The 27927-nt window shown below is 42.4% G+C and overlaps 1 protein-coding gene and 1 long non-coding RNA gene across 15 annotated transcripts in view; one reads left to right on the top strand and one right to left on the bottom strand.

The window, feature by feature from the left end:
* Positions 1 to 680: 680 nt before the first annotated feature.
* chl1a (cell adhesion molecule L1-like a) overlaps positions 681 to 27927 on the bottom strand; it is a 51651-nt gene continuing 24404 nt past the window's right edge. For 2 of the 14 annotated variants that reach the window (XM_086051358.1, XM_086051376.1), the window contains 10 exons: positions 26469 to 26673; positions 26165 to 26287; positions 24374 to 24556; positions 19257 to 19277; positions 18713 to 18778; positions 18166 to 18282; positions 15957 to 16118; positions 15562 to 15738; positions 11595 to 11667; positions 681 to 1114 (listed from right to left, as the gene is read on the bottom strand). In XM_086051358.1, the coding sequence (XP_085907484.1) occupies positions 904 to 1114; positions 11595 to 11667; positions 15562 to 15738; positions 15957 to 16118; positions 18166 to 18282; positions 18713 to 18778; positions 19257 to 19277; positions 24374 to 24556; positions 26165 to 26287; positions 26469 to 26673 (1338 nt within the window). In that variant the 3' untranslated portion in view covers positions 681 to 903. Of the gene's footprint in view, positions 1115 to 10884; positions 10961 to 11594; positions 11668 to 15561; positions 15739 to 15956; positions 16119 to 18165; positions 18283 to 18712; positions 18779 to 19256; positions 19278 to 24373; positions 24557 to 26164; positions 26288 to 26468; positions 26674 to 27927 lie in introns of all 14 variants that reach the window. The other 12 variants (XM_086051387.1, XM_086051471.1, XM_086051446.1 and 9 more) reach the window with 10 other exon arrangements.
* Positions 13612 to 15832, top strand: LOC147152707 (uncharacterized). The gene is made up of 2 exons (XR_015089534.1): positions 13612 to 13740; positions 15595 to 15832. It is a non-coding gene; the product is annotated as an uncharacterized LOC147152707 (long non-coding RNA).

The following is a 27927-nucleotide window of genomic DNA, read 5'->3' as shown; positions in this document are numbered from 1 at the left end:
GTTGTTTCCGGCTCGAACTGACAAATCACTGAGTGACAAACCTAAACCTTTTACAGTTAAGGTGACCAGGGTTTTAACATATATTTTGCTTAGTTACCACAATATTTCCCCCAACAGGACTCAAGTCTGAATTTGTGTTGTGATACTGTCATAGATATACATACTTCTTTAAAACGTTTCTATAAGTACTTTAATGTATTTAAATCTTATGTTTACTCATTTACACTTTCTCTTGGTACTCCAACTTTCTCCCACATACATTAAGTTAACTCAAGACTAAATTGACCACTGGAATGCGGGTGTGGATGGTTGTTTGCCTATACTCTATGTGGTCTGCGATTGGATAACAGCCAGTTCAGGGTGGACCCCATCTCTCGCATGGAATCAGCTGATATAGGCTCCAGCTCATTCGCAATCCCAAACAAAGATGAGGGTTGTAGAAAATGGATGATTTGAGGAACTAATTATACCACTTGTATATTTCTTGCACTTGCACAGTATTTCTTAATTTCCAGCCAGAAGACAAAAAAAAAAAAAACCCAAAACGTTTTCACCCCAAAAAACAGGGGCAGGATATGATGGTCTTAAATGTATGTATTTGAATACGTGTTGGTTCAGATCACTGTGTAAACACATTATATCAACAGAATGTGACTGACAGGTAAAAGAAAATAAATAAATGATTTAAAAATTTTTTTTTTATTAATTATCATAATAAAATCCTCAATCCAATCATTCAGTTCATTGTCTTACACTATGTACAAAAAACACTTGTCTTTACAGTCTCTTGGCAACATTTGTTATAAAAGACATTTCTATTGCTTCACATTATGTGTGCTATATGTAATGTTGTGAAAGCTTAATATACAGCAATTCTTTCAGAATCTGAAAGGAAGCTTGACATTAGGCAGTGACAGGGCTGAATCCGTTGGGCTCTGTGACAGATCCTCCTTGTTTGTGTGCTGAATATTCCCCGATAAAGGAGCCGTCCTCACTGAATTCTCCTCCACCGTCGGCGTAGTCGACCAGGCTGTCTCTGCTGACGCTGTCCCCGACCGCATCATCGCCATTCAGGGAACACGAGCTACCCCTCAGTGGCTTTTCATCACTGTCACTGCCATCAACAACAGACCGGGGTCAGTAGTGCAATGCATATACAAAGACATCGTAGAGCACAACAAGGCAAGCTTCACGTCTGGCCCGTGGAGACTTCTTTACTCTATAAGCAAACACACAACGTCACACAGAGCAAAAACGCTGAAAAAGCAAATCACGTCCAAACTATCAAATGCTTGGCCCAAACTCACAAGGCAAGTTCTTCTGGTTTCACTGCATCAGTGCGGGTTGCGAGCAGGGTGCAGATGCAGTGGCTGCATGGCACAAGGGAGGCAGCAAGGGCTTGCTACAATCACTTCACTAATTGCTAATTGCCCAGACTCCAGGACCAAAGGCAATTTCAAATCTCTTTAGGGCCCATGATGGAAATTGCAAGAGTCTAGCTCATTCCAAGCACCGTAAAAAAACAGGACGTGTGTGCGTGTGTGTGTGAGGAGGGTTGGTGTTGAAGGCTGAGATTGAGAAAGGGCGAGGAATAAGAAAGGAGGGTAGAGGAGAGAGGTGGGGGCATATACAATTCCAGACAAACAGCCTGTCATTCCTGGTATTCCCAAGGGGCGCACACCAGGACTGAGGAGATTAGATGCCAATTTAAGAGCAGGCAACTGGCCAACTTTGCTGGTGTCTCACGACAAGACAGGAGGTCACCTCAAAACAGGATATTTCTCCCTTGCTGTCCTGCTTTCTAATTCCCTAAACCACTCTCCCTCCTTTGATTCAGTATTCACAACACAAAGCAGTAATGCGCAGAGGTGGATGCTATTTATCAGTGAGAGTTGTGTCTTCTCTTGGGGTGAGGGGTGGGGCCTCTAAGCGAGCTGCAGTAGCTGGGGAAAGATGAAAAAAAAATTGAAACTGTCCTCAGCACGTAACATTAAATGTAACGTGCTTCCATGATCCTGAAAAGCGCTACTTAAAACCTATTATTAAAAAACAAAGTGCATTAATTTTTAGTTCATGCAGTGAGATCGCACCCGCCGTGAGAGCCAAAAATCAGGCTGATAATGAGTTTCAACATTAACAATAATTAAATACAAAGTTTAGACGGTAATACAAAAAGATGATCTGTGCATGCTGCGCAGTGGTGGTGTCACACAAAATTAGAATGACAAAAAAGGACCGGACTTGACATTTCACAAAATGTGCTTTTAAATTGGTGCTAATGCAATTAAAATACCGGTTTGTAGGTCTATATTAAAGAAGCCCACAATCCAAGTGTGAAAAGGTTTATAATACTGGATCTTTTAAAAACGCAAATTTTCAACAAATTTGATTTCCTTTAAAAATAGATTTTCTACAAATGTCTGATATTTTTTCATTTTCATTTAATGCTATGATAGAATAGTCATATAAAGTACTTAGAGAAACAATTGTAGCCCACAATAGTGTGACGCCTTTGTCCAACACATTTTGAGCTCAAAGGCGCATGTGGAAATTTCAAAGGTCTCCTTCATGTGGACTTTTAATAAGCAATCTTATCTTTCTTATTTCATTCTATTCCATTAGGCGGTTTTACCATGCAGGCCACATGCGGTCCACATTTCAACTCTTATCAAACCTCCTTTGGCTGATGACTGTTGCGCAGTGAAGATAAGTGGCTGTTATCGAAGAGCGGTGTAATGCCACGGACACCGCTGCCCGCCCACAGTGACTTTGAATGCGCTGATAAAAAAAAAAAAAAAAAAAGGAGGGAAAAAAAAAAAGAAAAAAGGCTGAATGCTTTTGTGTCGCAGCTCCTTCGGGATGTTCGGTCTAAGTTGGCCTCAGCTGGTGGTGCAACAAAGCTTTCCCGCGGCCCCCCCCACAAGAAGCTGGGTGATGGAGTGGAGGCACATCACCAGGCCCACAGTAATTACTTTTGTCTGGCCATTGACCTGTACCGACTTGGTTACAGGGCAGCACAGAAACATCAGGTCCAAGGAGGAAGTTTCGGCATCTTATCTACAGGTTTTATAAAGTTTTAAAGTGTTTTAACAAATCATGTCTTTTTAAAAGCTGTCAGAGCAAACTGTAAGGACCAGTAAGCATTTTCTGCCATGTCAAACATACTACTGAAATGAGCAACATGCCCACTTTGCCTGTGCATGAGAAACACTAAAACTCACTCTGGCTTCTTTCCATTGTGGCCCATTCGGTGCAGGAGCTTTGGTGAGTATTTGAGTCATTAAATAATTGGTCCCTCTGATTGTTGCTTTGTACATTTTTTTGCATGAAACATGAAAATAAAGCGGCTTTCTCCGGGTACTCCGGTTTCCTCCCACATTCCAAAAACATGCATGGTAAGTTGATTGGACACTCTAAATTGCCCCTAGGTGTGGTTGTGAGTGTGGATGTTTGTTTGTCTCTGTGTGCCCTGCGATCGGCTGGCAACCAAGTCGGGGTGTCCCCCGCCTACTGCCTGAAGACAGCTGATATTGGCTCCAGCACGCCCGCGACCCTTGTGAGGATAAGCGGTACCGATAATGGATGGATGAAAATAAAGCCAAAAACTGTCATGTCATGTCATCTTCCAAACCGCTTATCCTATACAGGGTCGCGGGGAATTGCTGGAGCCTATCCCAGCCGTCAATGGGCGAAGGCAGACTACACCCCGAACTGGTCGCCAGCCAGTCGCAGGGCACACATAGACACTGTCACTGAGCGGGAATCGATCCCACGCTGCCCGCACACAACTCAGGCGTGTGTACCACTACACTATCAGTGGACCTAGCCAAAAACTGCTTTTAAACAAAAAAAGATTACTTTCATCTTCCGAAGATCCATCCATCTAGTTTCTGTAATGTCCATGCGTGAGCTCGAGCCAATCACAGTTTTCAGTTATTTCAGTGACCATTGTAGGTTTATCACTCTTGAATGGAATGGTCTCAATAATTTAGCCTTTCTTTGTTTTTCTTAACTAGAGGCTAACATTTTTGCGGGATGGGAGTCAACTTTACCTTTGATTTGGAACAGACAGGGTAAAAAGTTCACGGGAGTGGGGGAGTCCATGATGAAGAGGGGGCAACAAGCGTTTGTTTTTCTTTTTGATGTAGCTGACCTCCAAAATGGGAGCGGTACAGGAGTGGGAGTCATTCTGAGTAGGAGTCGTTTTCACCGGGACTGCACTTTTTTTTACTATGGTTTTTTTGTGGGAGTGAGATGGGACAGGAGTGAGAATCCACCCCCATGTCACCCTCTATTCTTTACCTAACCACATGGACGGCCAATATGCCTTCTTGGAAAGATTGACAAAAATTTGACAAAAGTTTGCACAGGCAAACAACATAGCCATGAATGTGGTCCTTTTTGGAAAGCTCTGCTTCAAAACAAAATCAGAAAACTAGCTGAAGGTAAAAGAAATAGAATCCCCTTCGTGGCTGGAAGCAGACCCTGAGCCATGACACCTGCTGTTCCTGCAATGCACAGCAGGGCAAAGCAGCAGAGGGCTGTCTCTTAAGAGAAATCATCTGTAGCATAATTACCACTTGTCAGCTCTCCGGACACGTGGCAAAGCAGTGGGTGGCTTATTGCCTTCAGAGACTAGAAGGGCATAAGTGAGGCCCGGATCCAGCTTTAAAGCCAAGAAAACAACATCATAGCCAGGCTAAGGGCACTCTGGGGGGATGGCAGTCAGAACAGCTTCATGAAACCAAGCATGAGAGGCATTCTAAACAGATAGGAGCAGTCTCACTTTTCCATTGAAATCCCAACACTCCCTCCAGCAATACACTGGAGTTGCACAAATATTTATATTCAAACTGTCAACATTAAGAAAAGCGTAAGATGTCATCATTTTGAGTGAGTAGTGTTTTGATCTGAAGGCACTTTATAGCATGTCAAATTCCTTAAAACAGACACCAACGTGCAATGTAGCCCCTTCTTAACATGTTTAAATAGCCATTTGGCGAATACTATTTTCTCTTTGCTATGACCTCGCCAAGGTAGAATGATCCAATATGGGATCAGCACTGTCATCGATGGCACATCCCACTTCTGGATTTTGCCATGATGATTTGTACACTGAGGAAAACCCTGCAGCTGGCTAACTTCATGTGAGTGAATACAGTTTGTGGAGTTCCACTTTTATCAAATCTGTCTCCAGAATTTATTCTGTTCCTACTGAGGCCCTACCAAACTTCTCTGCAAATGAGTGTGGACATTTGATAGGTAAACACAATAAACAATTATGAAAGCATAAAATCTTTAAGATGAACAAAACAGCAAATGGTCCACGTTTTCCAACAATACAGTAGCAAAAAAAAACAACCGAACAAACAAAATGTTTCTTTTCTTTGGTATTTTCATAGGCAGGTGCAGTTTAAAGGGATGTTTATGCCATTGTGGGAATGAACACAGTCAATTGATTTGCGGTCAATGGAAGAAGCTCCTCTTATTCCCTTTAAATCAGACATGTCCAAAGTCCAACCCGGGGGCCAAATGCGGCCCGCGGTCAAATTTTATCCGGCCCGCAGTCTGTCATAAAATTAATAACGTCTGGCCCATAGCCTCGTTGACAAGCATATAGAATACACTAAATGCAATTTAACATTTACACACATGAGGGCAGTAGCACTCCATAACCCTGCGTTACCCTTTCCGGAAAGTTTCTAAAGTGGCGACAATGAATAAAAAAGGGAAGGTTTACAGCGAGGGCCGACAACTTAGCCCATTAAGGACGGGAGCGCATAACCGCGTTTCTACCACTAAAGCTGGGAGTGCTGTTGCGTGTTTCTCTCTTTAAAGCCGGAAAGCGTACACATCATTTTCTTTATTTTTAATCCAATTGGTCTCGGTCTCTAAGCCAATGAAATGCATCAGAATAAACATATGACGCTGTCGTGAGTTGTCGGAGCATATCCGGAATTTTTCCGAGGAGTAATGGCAGACACCGCGGTAGCTCTACTATAAGTCACGGCAGTGATATAGACGACACGCTTGCGGACTTTAAAGCCGTGAAACCATCCAAACGTGATGTATGGTTAAGATATAGGTAGACAATGACGATTTCAACGTCTTTGTGAGACAATACAGCATGGTAATTACCACTCAATTAAAAAAAAATTAAAAATAGCGCTTCACTTCCACCTTTGATTGAAACAGTAAAGATGAATAAACTCGGGCCTGTGTGAAAGCCTCATGTCCAAGCTTTCAAATTCTTTTGGAATTATGTTTCTGTCTGCTACAGGGGCTGAGATATTAATTATTTTGTAGGTGGCAAAAATGTCAGGTTTTCAAGGGTGACTCCAAAGACGACCTTCTCAAATAGTGAGGGGGGGGGGCGCCGCGATGATGAGGGGGGCGCGTGTGACCCTGAGGAACATACTTTTTTTCCGCCGTACTACAATAAATCTAAATTCTTAATAGGGTTATTCTCGTAAGTTGAACTATATCTCTTTCTTGTTAACAAGGATACGATGTTATGCAGAGGTGTACCTATAACTATTTTATAGACGAATGCTATTATTTATAGTTGCGGCGGAGAGTGGGTGGTGGGGTGGGGGGCCCGAATTGTTTTCTTCTTGCTAGGGGGGCGTAACAGAAAATAATTGAGAAGCACTGGGTTAAGGAAAGGTTGAAATCAAACTATTTTTCACTGAAATCCGCAACAATTGTGTCTGCCTCATTTGCAAGCAGACTGTTACTGATTTCCCTGTTTTTAAATCCAAAAGTTCAGTGAACATTTAATTTCAACTAAATGCCATGTTTCAAATGAACCCTTGCCTGTACTGGTGAATATATATATATATTTTTTTACATATTTGCCTGTTATTGAATTAAAAAGTTACGGGAACATTTAATTGCCAGTTGTTATTCATGTTTGAAATGTAATTTGCAGAACTGGGCATTTTACTGAAAATTGAACGTCCTTTATTCGTCATCCGTCTGCAGCGTGGGTACCCTTCCGTTGTCCGTCATTCGCCTTTTTTTTCGGGAGGAAAAAAATAGTACCCGTCTATAGGCCGGTCCGCCTCTAAATTCAAATGGCCCTCTGTTGGCGAGTCGGACTGACTTTTCACTAGTAGCCCAGTTCAATGCGTGCTGTTGCTATATTCATGAATGAAATACGATGACATCAGCACACATCAGCGGAGCGCAGTATCGTTCCGTCTGCATCTACATCAAATTCCCCCAAATTACATTACACCAGCTGCGCTACAACTTAGAGCTGCTTGGAGCCGGATTAAAGTATTGTTTACTTTCAGTTTACCAAACCGTCAGCTGCTACGCGAGCGTGTGAAGGAAAACATGCAGCACAGTCTGCCAAATTCCCAAAGTTGGTAAACTAGACTTGCCCCAGAACAAAACTCATGATGTGCCACTTTTTACGTCAAGCTCACATGCGCCGTCTACGAAAATAAGAGCCCATTAAGTCAGTAGAGTGCAGACTACTGGGAGCTCTGTGGATGTGACAGAAGTGGCTGAAGTGGAATGGGTCCAAATCCAATGTGGTTCCATTGCTTCACAGGGACAGCTCAACAGTAGTTGGTGTCATACAATGACCTCCGTCTGGGTGAAACGCGTGGATGAAAACAATCTCTAAAGCAACCCAAAGTGTGTTTGAGCCATGTCAGCGTGTGCACAGCAGTGAGTGAGTCAGAGCGATTGGCCAGCATTGCCTTCATGCCCGCAAATTGCTTTGGGGCTAGAGAGAAACCTTCTTATGCCATCCCGGAGCTACAGCGCATGAACATTTCGAAGACACCCAAGACAACACGTTTCTTCCTGTTGAATTATTGTCCTGGCAAGCGTCACGGGAATGCAATTGGCAGCCAGCGCGCAATTGGGACTCACGATGTTCAGAATGGAAGAAGGCAGAAAGGGCTATTTTAGGCGAGTTCTTTTGTGTGTGTACAAACAAACACATCATTGTCACAAAAACAGCAAGCAGTGGTCTCAAGCAAAATGAGATTCGATCGATTCTCCTTTCTGTCAGCATAGCACCGACAACACAAAACACCAACGCACACGAATGACACTTGAGAAAGTTACAGCATTTATTAAAAAGTTTCCTTTTGATGTAAAAACACAGTCTGTTTAAAAGAGGGCATAATATAGAAAATTGCCTTTTTAATTGCTTGCGTACATACAGTACACTTGTGTCTCTGGGGTGCCTGGTCACTGTGTGAAATTAAACTTTTGCTCGCTGCCTAGTTCTGCAAATATGTCTGCTCTCAATTTTGCCTTACGCTGATGTTACAATTCTCCGCTCATGACTTGGCCGCTGGGCTTGGGAAAAATCTGCCATTTCCAAGTGAACTGCATCAAAGCACTATCTCGCGGAAGCCAAAGGTAAGCAGAGCTGCGGGGCTTGAACAAACAATAGGGGTGTAACGGTTTTTGAAAACCATTGAAATCGATCGGATCTCCACTGGGCGGCTGTAAAATGCTAGAATGCACGTTGACGATTGTGTGACGTTGGTTGGAATCAACAGTGTAAACTGCGATTTCTTTCAACCAATTTGTAAAGAAGAGATTTACCCTTGGCATCCAAAAATAACAAGTTGAAATCTCATCAATCTACACTGAGTGTCTGTTAAAGGGTGTATTTGTCCATTAGGCAGGCCAGCATTTTCTTTCCAACTGGAATTCAACTTTGCTACCATAAAAAGCTGAATACTACAATATCCTCCAATCCACCAGCCAAGTTCACCCCCGCCCACCCATCTCTAGCCCCATGTAGCAAAAAGGGCGCTGCTGCAAACGTCTTGTGCACTTGAATATGTGATTTAGGTCTGCGTGACTCATTGATCCATTTCCACCTGTGGACTGCGCAGGTTAGCATCTCTGACCCTTTCCCGTGGCCCTGAAACATAAAGTGGCCTCACTGGGCTGTTGACACGTCAATGCTGCTGTCTCTGGTGCTGAAAGAGGAGACGCGTTTATTCTGGTGCCCTTTTCTCATATGTTTCCCTCTCTATCGGCCTTGCTCCTTGCACATAGATGCCCGCGCCACACAGACTGGCAGAATTGATGGTGCTGCAGTTATGGAAAATGACGTGATGCACACGCACTCGCTGGCCAAAACGTTTGGGGCTCTATTTTCATAAACAATTACTTTCTGTCACCAAATTAGCAGGCGTGTCAGCTGCGGCGTAAATACAGTCCATGCTAGACTGGACTACGAAAATGAACCAATTGGCTGTGTTTACCCCCACAACGGTGCAAACACCCCTTTCTAACTGTGTGTCTACGAAAATCCCAAAAGAACGAAAGCTCCACCCATGCGCATAGCTAGACCGGGCTGTGGGCCAGACTTGTGCTGGGCATGACTATAGAACCCACAACGAAAAACACCAGAGCTAACAAAACTAGCATTCTTGCTGTGGTAGTTATAACTAGGGCTGAATGATTTTGAAAAATAATTGTGCTTTTTTTTCCCCCCTCAATATTGTGATTTGATATCCATTTTTTTCAAGGTCCTCTTCTCATGTATTCACTAACAAACACAAGTAATATAATAATCTGTATTGCAATAAACAATATCAGATTTATTATATTAACATTTATTACATCAATGTTATGGTCTTACAGGATGGGTTTATGCTAAAATGAAGGCAAATGATCCATTTTATATGAATGTTTATTCATCTACTTTACCGAGCGTTCTCACCTAAGAAGAAACACTGACGTGCAGCCTTTTAAGATTCAACTTCACAAAGTGTGGCATAAACACAAGTTAGTAAATCATTAATCAGATTACGCGGGGCGGCCGTTGGCTCAAGCGGTTGAGCGAGTCGTTCGGTAACCGGAGGGTCGTCAGTTTGAATCCCGCTCTGTCTGAGTCATGCATCGTTGTGTCCTTAGGCAAGACACTTCACCCACCTTGCCTCCAGTGCCACTCACACTGGTGCACGGCTGGGTGTGAATATTCGGCGATGGTCGGAGGGGTTGTATGCGCACATTGGCAGCCACACTTCCCTCAGCCTGCCCCATGCCTACATACGTGGTAAAGAACCACCAGAGTGTAAATGTGTGAGGGCATGGACGATGTATCTATTGTGAGCGCTTTGTGTGTCCGGTTGTCGAGAAAAGTGCGATATAAATCTGATGCATTACTATTATTTTTAACAATGTTCCAAACAAATCTGTGGCAAAGACTATTTGAACACAAACAGTGCAGCAACACATGTAAACACACAATATAACAATACACGCAGGCATATACCCTCTGTGAAAAACAGTTTATATTAATTTACTGGGCCTTACGGAGTCACACACACTGTAGTTTTGAAATTCTACTTTGGCATTATGCATGACAGTGTGATACGTCTCCTGGTGGCCAAGGCGCACACATTAGAAGGAGCACAAACACCTCTTTACGTTTTGTTGAATTATGTTTTTTCTGTATGTTTTCATAAAGTGCAAGCCTTTTATTTTTTTAGGTTAAAAAAAATTGTTGGTGTTTTTTTGTGGGGCTGGAATGGATTAACACATATTTGAATTAATCTCAATGCAGGACGATGATTTGAGATGTGTTTAAGAGCATGGTCATGGCTCATCAGTAAGACAACACCGTACATCTCTCGTATCAGAACTCAGATCTTTTAGATGAAGTGCCCATTTATATATTCAGTGTGAATGATAACACAACAATAAATTAGAGGCACAAAAAACACATACATGCACATTCTAAATTACTGCAATAAACTACTGATGCTACAAGCAATACACAAACTACACACAAGTCGATACACAGACCAATTAAAAAGGCTCTGTATCCGCTTAAAGGGCACACTACACATCTATTGGGTCCTAGTCCAACTAGTCTGATTTACACTGTGTGATTACCTAGCCAATTTCATGACGGAAAGTTGAAAAGTGTCTTCTAGGCTCGTCCTCGTAAATCTCATGAACAGACGTTTTGCTTTTTGAATGGGGAAGAAAGAAATGACAGTGAAAGAAAATGAAAGTGTGTTCAACGTGTAGCTTCTTCATGACACGCAATCAGAGCCGGCCCGACCCAATGTAGCCCACTAGGCGAGGTATGACATGTTGCCCCCCTCCATCGGCAACTTTTATCATAGCGAGCAGTGATTCTCAACCAGTGTGCCATGGCACATTAGTGTGCCGTGAGATATCATCAGGTGTGCCGTGGATATTTCTCCAATGTCAATTATTTTGACAAAAAAATTATTATTTTCAAATAATTGTTTTGTGTTCATTTATGTATGGCAATCATGTCAAGTAACCGGCTAAACAATGAAGAGAGAGCTTTGGTCGTTGACATGTTCACAAAGTTCTCTGGTGTTACATGGATAATAAATTCGGCCCTCCCCTTACAGAGGACATTTGAATCCATGTTAGTTCATCCATTGTAAAAGTTAAATAATGAATAACAAGTTTCAATAAAATTAAATTGGAGATTTGTTTTCTCGATTTTGTGGTTCCCCACTGGTGGCCACGGTGCCGAGCATTTGCCTTTATTGTCTAATGGGCTTGCCGGCTCTGCACACAATGATCATTGGTTCTTTGCCTTAATATCAAATGCTGCAGCTCACCTGTATTCACAGAAGGTGTCATCATTCATTGCTTGCGACTCCTCATCAGGGTGGATGTCTTCCTTCTCTTTCACTGCAAAAACAATGGGGGCATTTTGGCTATTATACATGGTTTTGTTTTATCTGGACCGACAGGAGCAAAAATGTGCACACCTGCAATAATACTTCATACAATCCTCAGGGTTCTTGTGTGTGTCCACCGAAGGATAGCCCAAAACAGCAATGAATCATGTTTGGGCCGCAACTAACGTTTATTTCAATAATCGATTAATCTGGCAAAGAATGTTAATCATTGTTTTCCAAAGTAAAAGCAGATGTTTGCAAATGTTTCATTTTGATTCAACACAAACAGAATCAGTCTGCTTTCATGGATGACTACAGAAATCTGAACGCATTTACTATTGAGAGGCTGAAATCCCGAGGATTTGTACAATTTTAAACCAAACGAGGTCTCTAAACGATTAACCAATTATAAAAAATAGTTATGAATTAATCTGATATCCGATTAGTTGACGATTAATCAACTAATCATTGCACCTCTAAAACATTTTGTTAGTTTTCTGCCAGGCAATGCCTGGAGAAAAGAGCAAAACACCACTTAACATCCAAGCTGAAATAATCAAAAATCCACACGAAAGCATTTGAGTGCATGCCAGAGTAAATTTCAAAGGACAGGAATGAAATGCTTTGGGGGATAATGACAAATGGCATGTGTAAACATTCTCTCAAATGTGTGCAGGAAGAGCTTCTATCCTTCCTTACTTTTTTTTTTATGAATTCTTGCTTTTGAAATTGAACTGAGAAGAAAAGTTCTTTTTATATAAAGAACTGGATGGGAAAAGATGTGAGGTCCAAAAGTGCTTGTGAAATTGTTCAATACTTGTCAAAAGCTACCCACGCTGAGGTGGGTAGCAAGGGAGAAGACAGTTTGTGAGGAAATAAAGCACATGTGAGGAGAATGAGTATCTCTCTGCTCTGAGGAAGCACTGAGGCCCAGCAGGTGCAGAAGCACAGGTGAGAAGTCAGTTTCGGTTTTATCCGCCTTGACAAGGGTTTTATTCAGAAGTAGCGTTTTACACAGGTATGCAAAACAATTTTCACATGCACTAGCTAGCTTGGCAGAGCCTGTTCCGCTGAAAATTTAGTAGGAACTCTGTAGCGCATTGTATGTAGGAGAGAATTGATAAAAACTTCCTCATTAATGAAAGCCATCCTAACAGCATAATTTGGGATACCTGCAGGTTCGGGGAAGACACATTGAACACAAGTATTGTATTATACACCTAATATGACTGATGTGAGGGAAAACAATATGGGCTCAATTAGGGGTGAGAATCCATGGGTACCTCACGATTCAGTCCGATAACGATTAAAAGGCCCACGATTCGATCCGATTCCGATGAATCACTACAATAGCTTACATTTTATAGTTAATCTAAAACACTGGTAGCTTTTTAAAACAATTGCATAACTCAAGGAAGAGCAAGGATTTATACTTCACTCTTTGACTTTAATTAAAGTAGCAAGGCAACCTTGTTTACGTGTGTCAACACAAATTTCAAGAAGTGCCAATGGCAGCATTTGTTGTAACAAATGTCTGCAACTTCTCCTGTAACAAAAACATTATTAAAACCTATTTAATCTCATTTAGCGTAACCTGTATTTTAAGACTTTAAGTGCAATATGCATCATCTGATTGACATTACTGTGTAATTTAGTAATGAAACTGCTTTTATTTAACCTAATGTAGGACCTGATGTAGTATATTTTCTTTTGAATGATATTGCAATTTGCCCTGCGACTTGCTGGCAACCAGTTCAGGGTATACACTGCCTACTGCCCGAACAAAAGCACCCGCGCGACCCTCGTGAGGATAAAGCGGTATAGATAATGGATGGATGGATGGATGATATTTCAATTGGTGACCTTTATTTCACATGTAGTTTATGTTGGACGTGACATTGTGCATTACAGCAGAGGGCAGTGTTGAACATTATGTGAAAAATGACTGTTGGCGAAGTGAACCAGAGAGCAAGAATCTCCCTAGACGGGCACAGTTGTGATGCAATGTACTCTGCAATGGATTTGGTACTTTTCCCTTACTCTTTCGGAGTTTGGTGGGAGAGTTGCAAGAGCACCTGACTGAGTGAGTAGGCTGTTTATCATCTCCGACAGGTCTATCGCAGCAATCAGGTCTGGGTGGTACAGTGTCATCTTTGTTGGGTTCCCGGAATTAAGTTTTGTTTGTCCCGCCATCTTGTCACGTAAGCGTCGATCGGCACAGACGTTTGATGTACAAACGAACGTAAACGCTTGCACATCGTTTTAGTTTTTTATTTTTTATTTTATGCTTTAAACATTGTTTATTAATAAGTCTGAAACGATGCAGAATCGTTTTAATAAAACGAACGATGCAACGAAAAAATGATTATTGTTCACACCCCTAGGCTCAATAGTAGAGTATTAGGACATTTGCCAATACTAATTTTACATACATAAGGAGGATGAACGATTTGTAATTACTACAGCTTAAAGATTGCAGCATTAACAAACAGAACAAACAAAATTAACAAAACAATGAAATATTGACAGAAATGTGTTTTTCTTGTCATTTGACACAATTCCAGTTTGATATGAGATTTGAGAAAATTACCATAATTCATCGAAATAATTTTGTTCCTGTTTTTTACATAAGGAATAACAGAACACCTCATTTGCATGCAAAAAAAAGGATGCGGTTGTTAACAGCAAAACAACAAATAAATATCGGGTAAGCATTACCTGCGTGCACAGATTTCAACAATGATACTTTTTTTCTATTGTTATCATTTATGTGTTCCTCTATTATTATAAAAGCCTTTACTGAAATAAATTAGAGCTTAAGGAGATCAGGGTGTGATAAAAAAAAAAGTGAACAGTAAAAAAATAATGGAAAATGTGTTAAACTTCTAAGAACTACTGTAAACACTAATGCTACGTACACACCAATCGCAAATGAAGCGTTCCGTTTCGCCTCATTCGCTCGTGTTTGACTGCGGGAAAATTGAAACCTGAATGCAGCAGCCGCTCATTCGCGCACAGCGGAGAGGGGAGGGGCTTCGCTTGGTAGTAGACGATGACAGCATTTTTCAACATCGCAATCAAGTGGCCGACACACTATGCTAATGCTAACAATATTGCTGTTTTGGTAAAGTTCAAGAACTGTAAAAAAAATAAATAAATAAAAAAGCTGCCGAGTGAACAGGACGCCGTGTGGCTGTGTGTGACGTAGTATGCCCGATGCTGATTGGCTGCCGCAAGGTAAAATGGCAAAAAAGTTAATTTTTTTATATGCGACGAATGGGGCGAACGGGCGGACTTTTGGTGCTTCGCCCCGTGTCCCACCGCTCCAAACACATCATTCGCGCCGCCCCGCACGCAACCGAGCCCGCCCGCGCGAACTACATTGACTCCAATTGAAACGCACCGCCAGAAACGCTCCCAACGGAGTTGGTGTGAATGCAGCATAAAATTCAATGGTTGGAAACAATAGAGCAACAGCTGATGCTGAGTCATTTTGGAATGTCCAATCTCGCCCTGTTTTTGTTTGGATTCTGGATTTGTGTTCCACTCAAGCTTCCTCAACTGACAAACTGTTCAAGTAGTCCTGCATGTCCTACTAAATTCTCAGGACAGTTTCAGCCTGTCGTGATACATCACTTTACTCACTGGTGTCAGGCCTGATAGGATACTATGCAAACATGGAACATGCATGCATGATGCAAAGAGGTTGGGGGAGTAGGGTTGAGGCCCACTCTTTCAGGAGGTCAACCAAAACAAAGGTGAAAAGGCGCTCAGATACACTAAGTTACATCCCAACAAAGGGGATGATGCTGTACAAATGTCAGCCAAGGTAGCAATATTTTGGTTGACTTCCCCAAAAGACACAGGAGACCCTAAAGCAAACCCCGTTGAAAGACTAACTGACCTTTCTCCATGGCGAGCATGTCTTGTCTTCCAGGCGGCGGCGTACCTGCATACTTGCCACCTTGGTTCCTCCGCAAAAAGCACACGGTGAGGACAACGAGCGTGAGGAGCACCACGGCACACATGGTCCCGATCAACCAGCCCTTGGTTGATATGTTCCTTTGTTGACCTGCCACATCTGAAGACAACAGCAAAGAATCATATCAACGGCAGCGTATACTACTACTACTCTACGATGAAAAACAAAAATAAATAGAAACATATAACGACAAGCTCTGTTGACTGTTAATTGCTCCTGGGGGGGCACTAGTGGGCGCTGGTCCCTAAGCGGGTGCAGACAACAGCTTCAGGCACTAAGCGCTACTGACGTCAAACAACAAGTTTGCCGCCTCTTACCTGTGACTTGCGTCTGTATAACGTCTTCGAAAATGCTAGCGTTATCCAGTAAAGTCTTGGCCATGAGGCGCACCGTGTACACCGTCCCCGGTTTGAGCCCGTCAATTACGTGGAAGCGTTGGGACGTGTTTACCGCCTCGGATATTCGCCAGTTACCGTCACCTACACACAAGCCAAGCACAACAAGTGCACAAGCAGCAGGTCTTACACGGTCATCCTGCCAGGAAATGAAAACATGCTGCTGGAGTGGAACCACACATGTGATACCTCAGTTCAGCCAACTACACGATGTGTCTGTGACCTGAGTTTGTCGTCGCTAAGGACTTTGTTGGGTTTTTTTTGCCAAATGTGTTACTTCTTTTACATCTTACTAGAAGCAGTGGTAAACCTCTTTTGACACTTGTGTCTCTGTTAATGTTGAAATGGTACTTCAAGTTTTCTGATAGTGACAGTTTGACCCTGGAACTGATCATTTGTATTTCCTTTTGGAGATATTTCAAAATAAGACAAATAATTCAAGGGATACTTCACATACTGTACATACGTACGCCAACTGCAGCCGTAAAAAGTTATGTCGAAAATTAATTTGATAGCTTAATTATTTTTCATGGCGGCACGGTGGTCGACTGGTTAGCACGTCCGCCTCACAGTTCAGAGGTCGTGGGTTCGATCCCGGCTCCGGCCTCCTTGTGTGGAGTTTGCATGTTCTCCCCGTGCCTGCGTGGGTTTTCTCCGGGCACTCCGGTTTCCTCCCACATTCCAAAAACATGCATGGCAAGTTGATTGGATACTCTAAATTGCCCCTAGGTGTGATTGTGAGTGCGGATGTTTGTCTCTGTGTGCCCTGCGATTGGCTGGGAACCAGTTCAGGGTGTCCCCCGCCTACTGCCCAAAGACAGCTGGGATAGGCTCCAGCACGCCCCGCGACCCTTGTGAGGAGACGCGGTACAGATAATGGATGGATGAATTATTTTTCATGTACATTGAATAGCTTTAAAAACGACTAAAAATAATACAGCTGTCCGTCATGTTTTTTTCAACACGTCACTGGATTACTGTCGTGTGTGTAAACTTTGGACGAGGCTGCACAATGATACATACACTCGACTTTGCCGAATCTACAGTGTTCATCCTGAAAGAATGAAGCCATATCGTTTCCAGCCAATACAATAAAATAAGTCTACCGAGTGAGATTCCACTTTTGATGTGAAAGCTGCAGCGCCAGATGGCCTTTTGACGGCACACAATACACTTTGGAAGAAGGACTTTTTGCTACGCATCATTCCTTTCTTTTTGTTTGTGTCCTCCTCATTGTACAATGCGTCTGTTGTCCAACAAGAAATTACAGACGTTACGTCTTGTTGGACCCATCATGGTCGTACCTGTGCGTTTAAATTATTGCCATGAAAGTGTAAAAAATATATATTTTTCAGCTCTTGTGCTTTTTTTCCAAGCTAAACGAATTCATTACTGCCAATCAAGGCACACATGTAAAATTAAAGCATCCTTTAAAAGAAAAAGTGTATGAGTCAGAGTACATAAGGGGTAGGGGGGCAGTGTTGGGGTCCTTAGCTCAGCGTGGAAAGTACATCTACCGCTCAAGCAACGCACACATGCCACGCAGGCTTTGGAAGGGTTGAGGCGGCAATTGTGAGCGATTTTCTACATGTGACGGTGTACTTCCATTCGTTTGTGTATTTTCTGGTTACGTCACTCATGCACCCGTTGACCCAACTCGGCCATTTGATTGTGGAGCATTGGGCCTCTGTGGTATGAAAACACCTTTGTCAGAGTGGAGAATGAATTCTCACATATTGCTGTGGCGGATCCAAGTTTGAAAGCAGTCCGCTCGCTTGGCACGGCCATCGGATGCATGGGCTTTGTCCTATGTCATTTGACCAGATGCAAATGTTCAATACAGTTGTTCTTATTTGTACTTTGTTTTGATGGATTTGTCTCACTGTTTATTGGTTTTAAACAATAATTTTAGACGTTGGTAAATACAAAGTTTTGTCATGAAAGGGCTACATTTTGGGGTACAGTAACTAATAAATAATGAAGAGGTTCCACCGCATCCCATAATTTAACTTAAACATGTACCGTTTTAAGGAAATGACTGTATGGCTAAACGTTTAAGTGCTACTTTAGATAGCCTACATTTGGATCAACTAAAACTTGTGTCAGTGTGGAGCTGTCGCAAGAAGCTTACGGTTGTTCATATAAGCCACGTAAAGCTGCGAGTCCAGCTGCTGCTCCTCCCTGGCAGTCCAGCTGATTTTGGCATAGGTGTCGCTCACGTAAGAGCTTATGTTCAACAGGCCTGGAACTGATAAATGGGGGGGTGGGGGATGGGGTGGCGGCGAACGGGAAGGAGGGCAAAATACAGCAGGGAGGGAGAGGAAAACACCACCAGGCACAGAAAAGAGAGAATGGAGGCAGGAAAAGAGGATTAGCAGAAGCAAATAGGATACCCCTTGCAGTTTGAGAACAGTGCAGCTTGCAGCAGAAGCCCTTCGAGATGACAGTTAAAGAAGGCAACCACGGTCCCCCAGACTTAATTAAGCAGAGCTGGATTCGGGCTCACGGAGGGTTGATGTAGCGCTAGTGGGCGCGTGTGACATCGACACCACTTTTAAGCAGAGCTGGCGCCTGACTCAAACTGAGCATAGTGACTCCAATCGTATTGTTCATTAAAAGTTCAGCTACTTGAAGACGGCATCACAGCAAGCATGAGCTCGGGTACATATTGTATGTACCTAAAGAAGGAGGATGAGTAGCACTTCCTGGTATCAAGCGAGGAAAGGAAAGAGAGCAGTTGTGGTCTGAAATGACAGAAGAAGTCTCAGATGTTAGATTCACGCTCCTGTGCAAGTCAGAGAAGAAGCAAACTTAGCTAGCAAGACTTGAAGCATGAGGCCTTTTAAAGAAACTACTACAGTAGAACCTCGGAGATGGAAGCACCCCAGAGGCTGCGCAACTCTCCAATTTACCACATTTTCTGGAAAAACTTTGCCTCTACAATCCCACAGACGCTCAGTCCTTGAACTGCCGTCCTGCATGAAGACATGCAAGACCTTAGTGGCCTGGGAACAGACTGTGTTCGACCTCAAAGGTTCTACTGTATCATAAACCACTACTGGGAAAACTGATGGAAGAAGCACACTACGAATTTGTAAGCAAACCTGAATGTCAACTCTAGATTAAAAAAAAAAACAAAGAATTTGAGCTCTACACAAGCATTCTAATACTCGGGTCTACACCCCGTCTATATCGGCGATCTGGAGAGGCGGTCATACATACTGCTATCAACAGAGGCCACAGCTGCAGTCAACAAATATAAAACAATAAATATTACTCATATTTTCAATAAAAAGACAGCTTTAGTGTTTGTACATGTGCAATATACGGATCTCCTCTTTAGTGCATCCCAGTGAACACAAACGGATTACTTAAATTAGCACAGTTTTGATTTAATGTAATGCTAACCGTGTTTTTCTTGAAGAAGAAGAAAATAAAAGAACCCTCTTTAAATTAACAGTACCTTTTTCTCGCTCCAAGGCTCACCCTTAAGTTATATACAGTACTGTACATATTTCAGCCTGAAATATGAATATCAATCTTAAGTATATTTGGGGGATTGTCTGTTTTTACTTTTGAACAACTTCAACTTCAAAAACAGTACACACTGGATCAATCCATCCAATCATTTTAAGATTTCCAGAAAACTGTAAAAAGATGTGAAATGTTGCTGCATGCTTTGAATAGGAAAAAGTGGTTCCATCTAGCCATCAAACGATCCTTGACATCTGTTTTATAGAAATTACCTTGGTTTTATAGAAATTACCTTGGCAAACGGTCATGATTATATCACTAGTTACTTTGACTCCACCTTCCACACTAAAGTCTTACTCCCTCTTGCTGCACGCTTAAAACTGTTAGCAGACGAGAGAGGAGCAATATCGGAGTTGCCCATCAACCAGTCTAAGGGCGTCAGGATCATAGATGTCTATGGATGGGGTACTGAAAGTGTAATCTTGTAGTCACAACGTGCATGACGTCACTCACATGTGCTGCAAGATGATCTTACATGTAAACAAACAACTGCAGTTTTCGAACAGCCGACCATTTGTCGGTTGGCAAGTACCACATATACATAAGGATTAGTTCAATTCTCCTGTCCCATTTAGTCCTTTCTCGGTTCACTTTCATCCCTCTCCCTGTGTCCTGAGGGATGCATTCTTTGCCAAATGGAAGTTGGGCGGCTCTTGCTGGAGGGAAGCTCCTCACTGTTGTAGCTTTGTAGACGAGCGGTGAAAGTCCGGTAGTGTCGATATTCTCCAATCAAGGAAATACCAAAGGCAAAAGGCTGCAATAGTGCAAATGGTCCAGCACGACGGGCCTACTGTAACGGGTTGCGCCGATACTCTGCCAAGAAATGTCATGGCAAAAAAATGCTGAAACCAATCCAAAACTGATTAACAAAATGCACGAATATTAAATGACAAAAAAAAATATGAAAAAGCACACCATACAGAACATTAGCTGGGCCGTTGTAACAGGCTTCCGACTCACGTGCGGCATTCATTTTTTTCACTTCATTCATTGTTACAATACTGTAACTACATACAGAGAAATACTATTGCTATTCTGTATGTATCAGTGACTGCTTCCCTGTTGTACCAAAATAGATTCTGATTCTGCTGATGGCTGATTTTTGACTGTAGTCAAGCTGAAGAGCTCTTGATTGCTATTTTTCCCAAAACAAACCCTTTCATCAGCATTAGCTACTTTCAGAGCTACCAACCAACACATTGCCGATAAATCGGGTGCTTAAATGTGGAGCAAGTGAGCAAATATTTGAATCCCTGTGGGATACTTGTGGTTATTTTTCCAGCCACTTGAGATTTGAGTCGCAATATGTGCTCGGGATGCTGTTTGTCGAGTTTGAAACCCGCGTTATCTCTGCCTGCCCTCTTATCTCAGGAGACCCCATGAAGGGAATGGACTTTTTTTTCTCCCCTCAATCAGTTTTATTCTTGCTCCTTTTTTTGTGGTGAAATCGTTCAACTACTTTGCATTTAAATCTCATCTTGGCCACACAGAAATCAAGTTGTTTTCAATCTTAAATGTTATTATGACTACTTTCCAAATCAGTTTTGTGGTGTCATTTTTTTGCTAAACCTATTTGTCATGTAAGCTCCGTGGCAGTGGTATGCATATCTTACACATACTTACACACATACTTTGAGTATTAACTAAAAAAAAATACTTGTTTAATGTTTAAAAATAAAATGAGAAACATGAATATACATAATATGATAACATTTACAGTAATATGGGGAAAGGCGACTTTTTGTCATCAGGGACAAATGAATGAGGATATTTATAGAAATTGTTCAGGGTTAAGTGATCTGGGGTTGCCATGGAAGCAGCACACACGCGCGTCTATTTATTGCAAACTATATACAAATGTTTAATTATTTTGAGTCTCTTCAATATTATTATGATATTTAAATGAAAAAAGACATTTACAAAACAGTTGATTGAGCAGTTTGTTTGTTTATGCTTTTATTCTGGTAGCATAATTGATGAGTCATTTTTAACTAAATGTCACATTAGCAATAAAAAAATACCAATGTGCTTGCTACAACATGGCTTTTCGCCCTCTGCCTTGTAGATTTTCAATCATCAAGGTCATGTTAATCTGTAAAAGTTGAATCACGGCAACTGGGCTCTTCTGGTTAGCTGAATTTGTTGTGTTTTTTTTTTTTTTTCTAGATTCTGAACATGTTGAAAATTTACTTTTTTTTTGTCTTCAGTTCTTGTGTCCACAGGTAGAAATTCCATTACATTTAATTTACAGTGCACAATTCTAATTGCACAATGGTGGGGTGGGGAAAAAACATATTATTTTGTCCATTGGTTTACATGGCAACACCATTTGGGAGCTTTTGGGGGGAGTTTATGAAAAACATTGGTGTTTCTTTTCTAACTTTGTATTGAGTGTTCTTTTCATCCATCCCAACCAAGCAAAGAATGGCAGAAAACAGCACAATCATTGTTTATGGTGGTTATTCATCACCTTTTACGGGTTCTCTAGGTGACCATGAAGAAGAAGCACCTGTGGCTAAAGCCAAACTGTGGCAGGGTTTTTACTCTTTACCTTCTGGACCTGGATTTGCCACCACTGATTACTACATGGAGTTGCATTAATAACATGCATCCAATTGTAATTAAATACACTAACAAAGCATACTGTATTACTGGCCTGGTATAAAAAAAAAAATTGTTTGTCAAACTTTCGTTTGCCGGACCGTATGAAAGGCGATTATTTGGACAAAGTTGTCGTTTGCAAAACTTTTAAACCACCCGAGGGGGAAAAAAATCCTCTTTTTACTAGATCGTTGACATATAAGTGTACCCTAAAGGTAAAATATAAAAGAAACCTTTGGGAGTGTGAAATCATTTGATCCCCTGCGTTCTCTTTTCAGCCCCCACACTGTCTCTCAATCATAGCACATTAACGTCTCCGCATTCATGGTGCTCCTGCTTGGTGCTATTGGCAGCCATATATTACATTGTGAGTAACGTGCCTGGAGGATCACAATCCCCAAACAGAACCAGTTTGATCTCTCCACCAAATTGCATTTACAAACAATGAATCTCACGGCAGGGAGAAAACGCAGAAATCCTCAAAGGAAACCTAAAAGCCACAAAGGTATGAGTAACCTTTATTAAATAGAGGACAAATATCTCCCTTTACGGTCACATTTTCCACCTGGTGCATCGAGGGCTTGTTTTCTAAAACTCCAAATGGCCTCTGTGCTGCCTGTGCACTAACTGCGCTGAAATTACAGTGCAGCCCCAATGGAATTGATTTGGAAAACATGTTGTGGTTGAATTTGGGTTAAATTACATGGTACAAGAAAAAAAAAATCAAGTGTTCTATGAGTTCTGTTTAAATTGTCATATAGACAGCATTCAACAGTGGCAGTGGGTGGGTATGCTCAGGAACAACAGGATTGGAGTTCACCGAATGAATCAAAGGTTCGGTTTGCAAGATTAGCGGATTTCAAGAGCAGAGCTCGGCGTTTCGCCTGTGTGACGGATAATGCGTCACTGACGGACGCCCATTTTGCTGACGATTGACGGGAACAATTTTAGAAAAGGCGGACTAAGCATAGTTGGAAGCCCCTTTATTTAATCCACCATTCGTCTGTAGTCTGTCGCTAGTCTATTTTTCGCGGTGAGGCTTCGATGCCAACGGCGAGCTTGGGGACACATTTGAGTGATTGACTGGGCTGTGAGTTGGCTTGCATAGTGAGTCACTAATTCTATTTAATCATCAGCCAGTGGGTGGTTTGAATTGGTTTGATTGATAGTTTGAAGAATGTACCCAGTATTGCTAATGTGATTGGCAGATAATCCGGGATGGGTGAGCTTTTGGGGGCGTGAAGAAGGAGGAACACGCTGTTGTGCTAAGTCAACAAACCAAAGTGAGAAGCTCAAAAAACAATGGGCAACTTGTAAGTTGCATGCAAGGAAGCAGAGTGAGCGCGTATGGCCGAGGATGTGGCAAGGACGTGTGGATTGAGGTTGGCAAGGCAGACGTTGCTGCTTGCGAGCGGGAGCTAATTTCGGGCTCCCACAATTACATCGCCGAGACAGACGCGAACTTTGGATTCCGTCACTATGAAGCTTCAAAAGAGAGACTGCAGCGCTCTCAAGTCTCCCACCGAAAATTGCAACGCTCTCAAGTGTTGCGCCGCGACTCACTCTTGCTCTTGACGTGGCTGATCGAGGTAAGACACGTACGCTGCTCTGTCCCACTAGCCGCGCTAATTAACATAATAAAACAGGATATTCCGACAGCTGGGTCGTGCTATGGTGATGATTACTTTTGTGTTGTAGTCGCTGGGTGACATTTGGGGCCGTTGTCCATTGCCGGACTAAGCTAATGTTGCTAACGGAGATTAGTGCTAAGATAATGTTGCTAACGGCAAATAGCGCCCACCTTATTTACAGTGTTATATGATCTTAAGGAGAGCCAGCAAGGCTGTCGGAGTTGCACTCCGTGCTCACGTGTCACTAGATGCAATACAATTCATTGAAACACTGTCACACTTCCATGGGGCAGTGAGTCACTATTTTTGTTCGAATATCGGCCGGCGCGGGGTGCCAGTGAAAGTTTAGTCGGAATCGTCGACTCAAGTTCTCTCAAGGGATGCCCTTAATGACTCCAAACTTGCCAAATGATCTGGGCCTGGCCTGGTTTTCCCTTCCAAAGTGTAGGTAATCTTACGGAACCTAGCATTCCCCGTTTGGCTCCAATGCAAGTACTAACCATTGGATCTTACAACATCATATTGCCCATCATCCAATCTGCCATTATAGATGCATCTTTGTCATGTACTCACGTGCTGGAGTGACAGTGCTGCTCTCCTGCGCCAGTGGAGGTCCACACCCTGCCTGAGTGCAGGCACTGAGGTGGAAGAGGTAGAGGCTGCCCTCTTCTAAGCCCTCCAGCTGCCAGTGGGTGGTGTCGGGCCCTGTGATGTTCATTTCCCGGGAATCAAGCACTTCCTTTGTGGTCTCATTAACTACAAGAAAGACGTTACGTCAGTTCAAGTGAGCTGTGGGAAATGGCGGACGTCTGGTATGTCATCAGCACATGTTGTATGTTAATGGAACAGCCCTGAAATAAGGGTCAGCGGCCAGGGGATGGGGAAGGATGAATACGTGTCATGCTCACTCATGCGGAAAGCAAATGTCGCAGATAGCCTACATGTCGTGACAGGTGAGCTGAGCAGGAATACATTAAGATGTCAAGAGGGAGACGAGGCGGAATATATAGAACTCAAAAGAAGCAAGGCAAGAGTTTTAACAAGTGGCAGTTGATGAAAAGGAGAGGAAGCAAAATGGGGAGAGTCAGCGTTATAAAAGTGGGTAAACAAAGCAGCAAAACTTGAAGAAAGCTCTCAAATGCAGAAGATAGAAGAAAACATTTGCATAAAGTGTAGGCGGTGCATGGAAGTGGGAATATAGGGGCAATCAGGAGCAGTCAAACATATCACCCAACATGCATTATAGATCAAAGTGCAGCTCGTTTGTGCCAAATGTGGAAAGCAACGTCGATGCCAATGTTGAAATGCAGGTGAGTGCTGATGTTGAGCCAAAACAGCTCGCTGCCGCTCTAGGAGCTTTCATGTACTGATGAGCGCCATCAGGTTAGTCATCGACTAATTTAGACGCACAGAGTGAATTACTCTGCGGCGCTTTATTGGCACAATCAACACACAGCTATATTTTAAAACGTGGCACAGATAGAAGGGGATCTAGTGCGATCATATCACAACATGATTCAGTCAAAGAAAGTGTAAAGCGCAAAGCCCCTTCACTCACCAACATTTCTCATGCATCTGGGAAAAGCCTGTGAATGGGGGAGGGCATCAGGGCAAAAGCAGCCTAGACATGAATGATTGTCTTGGGGGAAGAATCTGCACTCCCAGAGGATGTGAGACGTTAGAAGACTAAGAAGTCATCACTCTTTTGGGTGTTGGTAGGGCTTCGTTCAGAACCAAACACTGCCATCTAGAGTTTAAGATTGACCCATACAAAGACTTGCAGAGACTTTCTTTGATTCCAATTATTTTACATGTATATTCAACCCAGAGCACTGATTCACTAGAGAAATCAATATAAACACATGGAAATGTCTCACAATCCTTGGCATGAGATAAATCCCAATGGTTTGTCAGTCTACTATTCTTAAAAGCTCTTTCTAGTTGACCATTCAGAGGAAATAAGCCAAAGTGGCAATGCAAAAGCATGTGGCCTGACTCACAAACAATTCAGAGAAATTCTGTTTATCTTCAATGTTATTTCCAAAGTGCAGCAGGTTTTTGTTCCCAGTCTAATGTATAACATTGCTGTTGAAAGACATTTAAGGACATTGTCTGGTATAACGTAACTGAGGTGGTTGATTGATAAGAAACACGTAAATTAAATGTACATGAAACCATTTATACATGCTTAACGTGTTAAACAACCTTTTTGCACATCTAATAATGTATACAATGCCTCCCACAATATGTCAAATTGAATGTGCTACACATGTTAATGCATAAAATCCCAGAGGGCCTTCCTCATATGTATGTATAGGCCAACCATGAACGTTTGTGTGTGTGTAAGTGCCTATGTACACGTACTGAGGTGGTACTGTAGGAGATAGCCAGTCAGGATACCGTTTGCCACCAGGGGTGGACCCCATACAAGCCGGATGGACTCTCTCTGGGCATTGGAGGTGGTCAGAATTGGCACTTGTTCTGGAACTGAAAAATAACTAGAATTACACTACTATCTCTCCAACAACTACTTGCTATTTTTATCCGCATGATAATATATATTTGCACGGGTGTGAACGCTGTGTGTGCATACGCTGTGTGTGCATAATGAGCACCTAGGTGTTAGGAAGTGAATCAATACGGTATATAGTTGGAGTTTTCATCCCACCTCCTTCTGGAGTGTCGAAGGTGACTGGGTCACTGCTAGGCCCATTTCCTTTCTTGTTGAAGACGTTGACAGTGAGCGTATACTCTGAGAAGGCGTCAAGGCTGGGCACAATGGCATGCGTCCTCTTCCCGTGGAATGACAGCGTGTAGCGCTCATCCAATATCTTGTCAGGATTCAGGAAACTTCGCTTCCTCAGCCAGTGAACCTGAAAAAAGCAGGCAATGGTGAAATGCTGCCGATGCCGAAGAAACTGAACAAATTGAAATAGAACATATTCTTGAAAAAAAAATGTGTTTGGGTTGACTTCCCCTTTAAACACAGATCTGTTTTGCTTCCAATATTCTTGTAATTTTAGTTGAACAATCCATTCACTTTCAGATACAACTACTTAAAATATGCTCATGCTGGGAGCTTCATGAGCATTGTCAATGCAGATTTATTTAATGTCAAATTCAAGCAAAGCTGACCACTTGAGGAATTATTTGAGGGCAGTAGTCCCTATAACGCAAACAGTTATCTATACAGTGTATTAAGGACTTTGAACAGGATTACCAGGAAAAAAAGAGGTCCTGTGACATGAACACAATAGTGACCTATCTGTTGTATGCATCATATGTGATGAACTCGAGAATATTCTTTTTATGGGACTTAAATATTAGTAACTTCATTAATATTACAAGCCGTGGACAGATGTGATGTGTTTGGATAACTACCAACTAACTGAGTGTTTGCCTAACTCACTCTGATGTCCCTCCTTGCGCACGCCTGCACATGTGGGGTCTGCTTTATTTTATTTTATTTTTTATTGACGTGTATGGTTTCTTCTCTGCCCCGTACAGGAAGAGTTGATTTATTGCCCAGACAGGCTGCCATCTGGTGAGGTGTCAAAACATTGACTTTCCTCAAAATTGGCGCATCAAAGGGGTAACGGCATAAAAGACATTCATCCGTCTCCGCCTTTTAGAGAGAACAGGGCGGGGGACATTGCCATGTTTGTGTGAGAATTCAAACAGCCGATGAGGCTTCGCGTAAACAGATAGTTAGATGAGTGGTGATCTTTGGTCTTGTGTGATGTATTTGATATTTGTTGAACAGCAGTCAGGCGTGGAAATTGAACCTCCGGAGTTAAACTACACACCTCGTCTCCTTTCACACAGGCGCCATCCAGCCTCTTTTATACCGCTCCTCGACAGACAAAATTCACAGGTCAACTTCAGTATTGAGTACCTTTCACACATAACCTCCTTCATATTTCTCTGACCTCCTCAAAATCAACAATCCCATTCGTACTCTCAAGTCCACCTCTTCCATCAGCCCCAATTTCCCTTCAGCCCGTCTGTCCATCAAGGCCCAACGCCTTGAACATTTTGCTCCTCTGCTTTGAAATGCCATCCCTGCTGATATTTGGAACATGCGCTCCATATCGCTGGTGTCGAGCCGAATCGTCTTACCTCCAAAA

The sequence above is a fragment of the Filicampus tigris genome, chromosome 1 (assembly GCF_054856515.1).
Source record: "Filicampus tigris isolate MCC_2025a chromosome 1, RoL_Ftig_1.0, whole genome shotgun sequence".
Classification (NCBI taxonomy): Eukaryota; Metazoa; Chordata; class Actinopteri; order Syngnathiformes; family Syngnathidae; genus Filicampus; species Filicampus tigris.
This window is presented reverse-complemented; position numbering and strand designations above follow the sequence as displayed.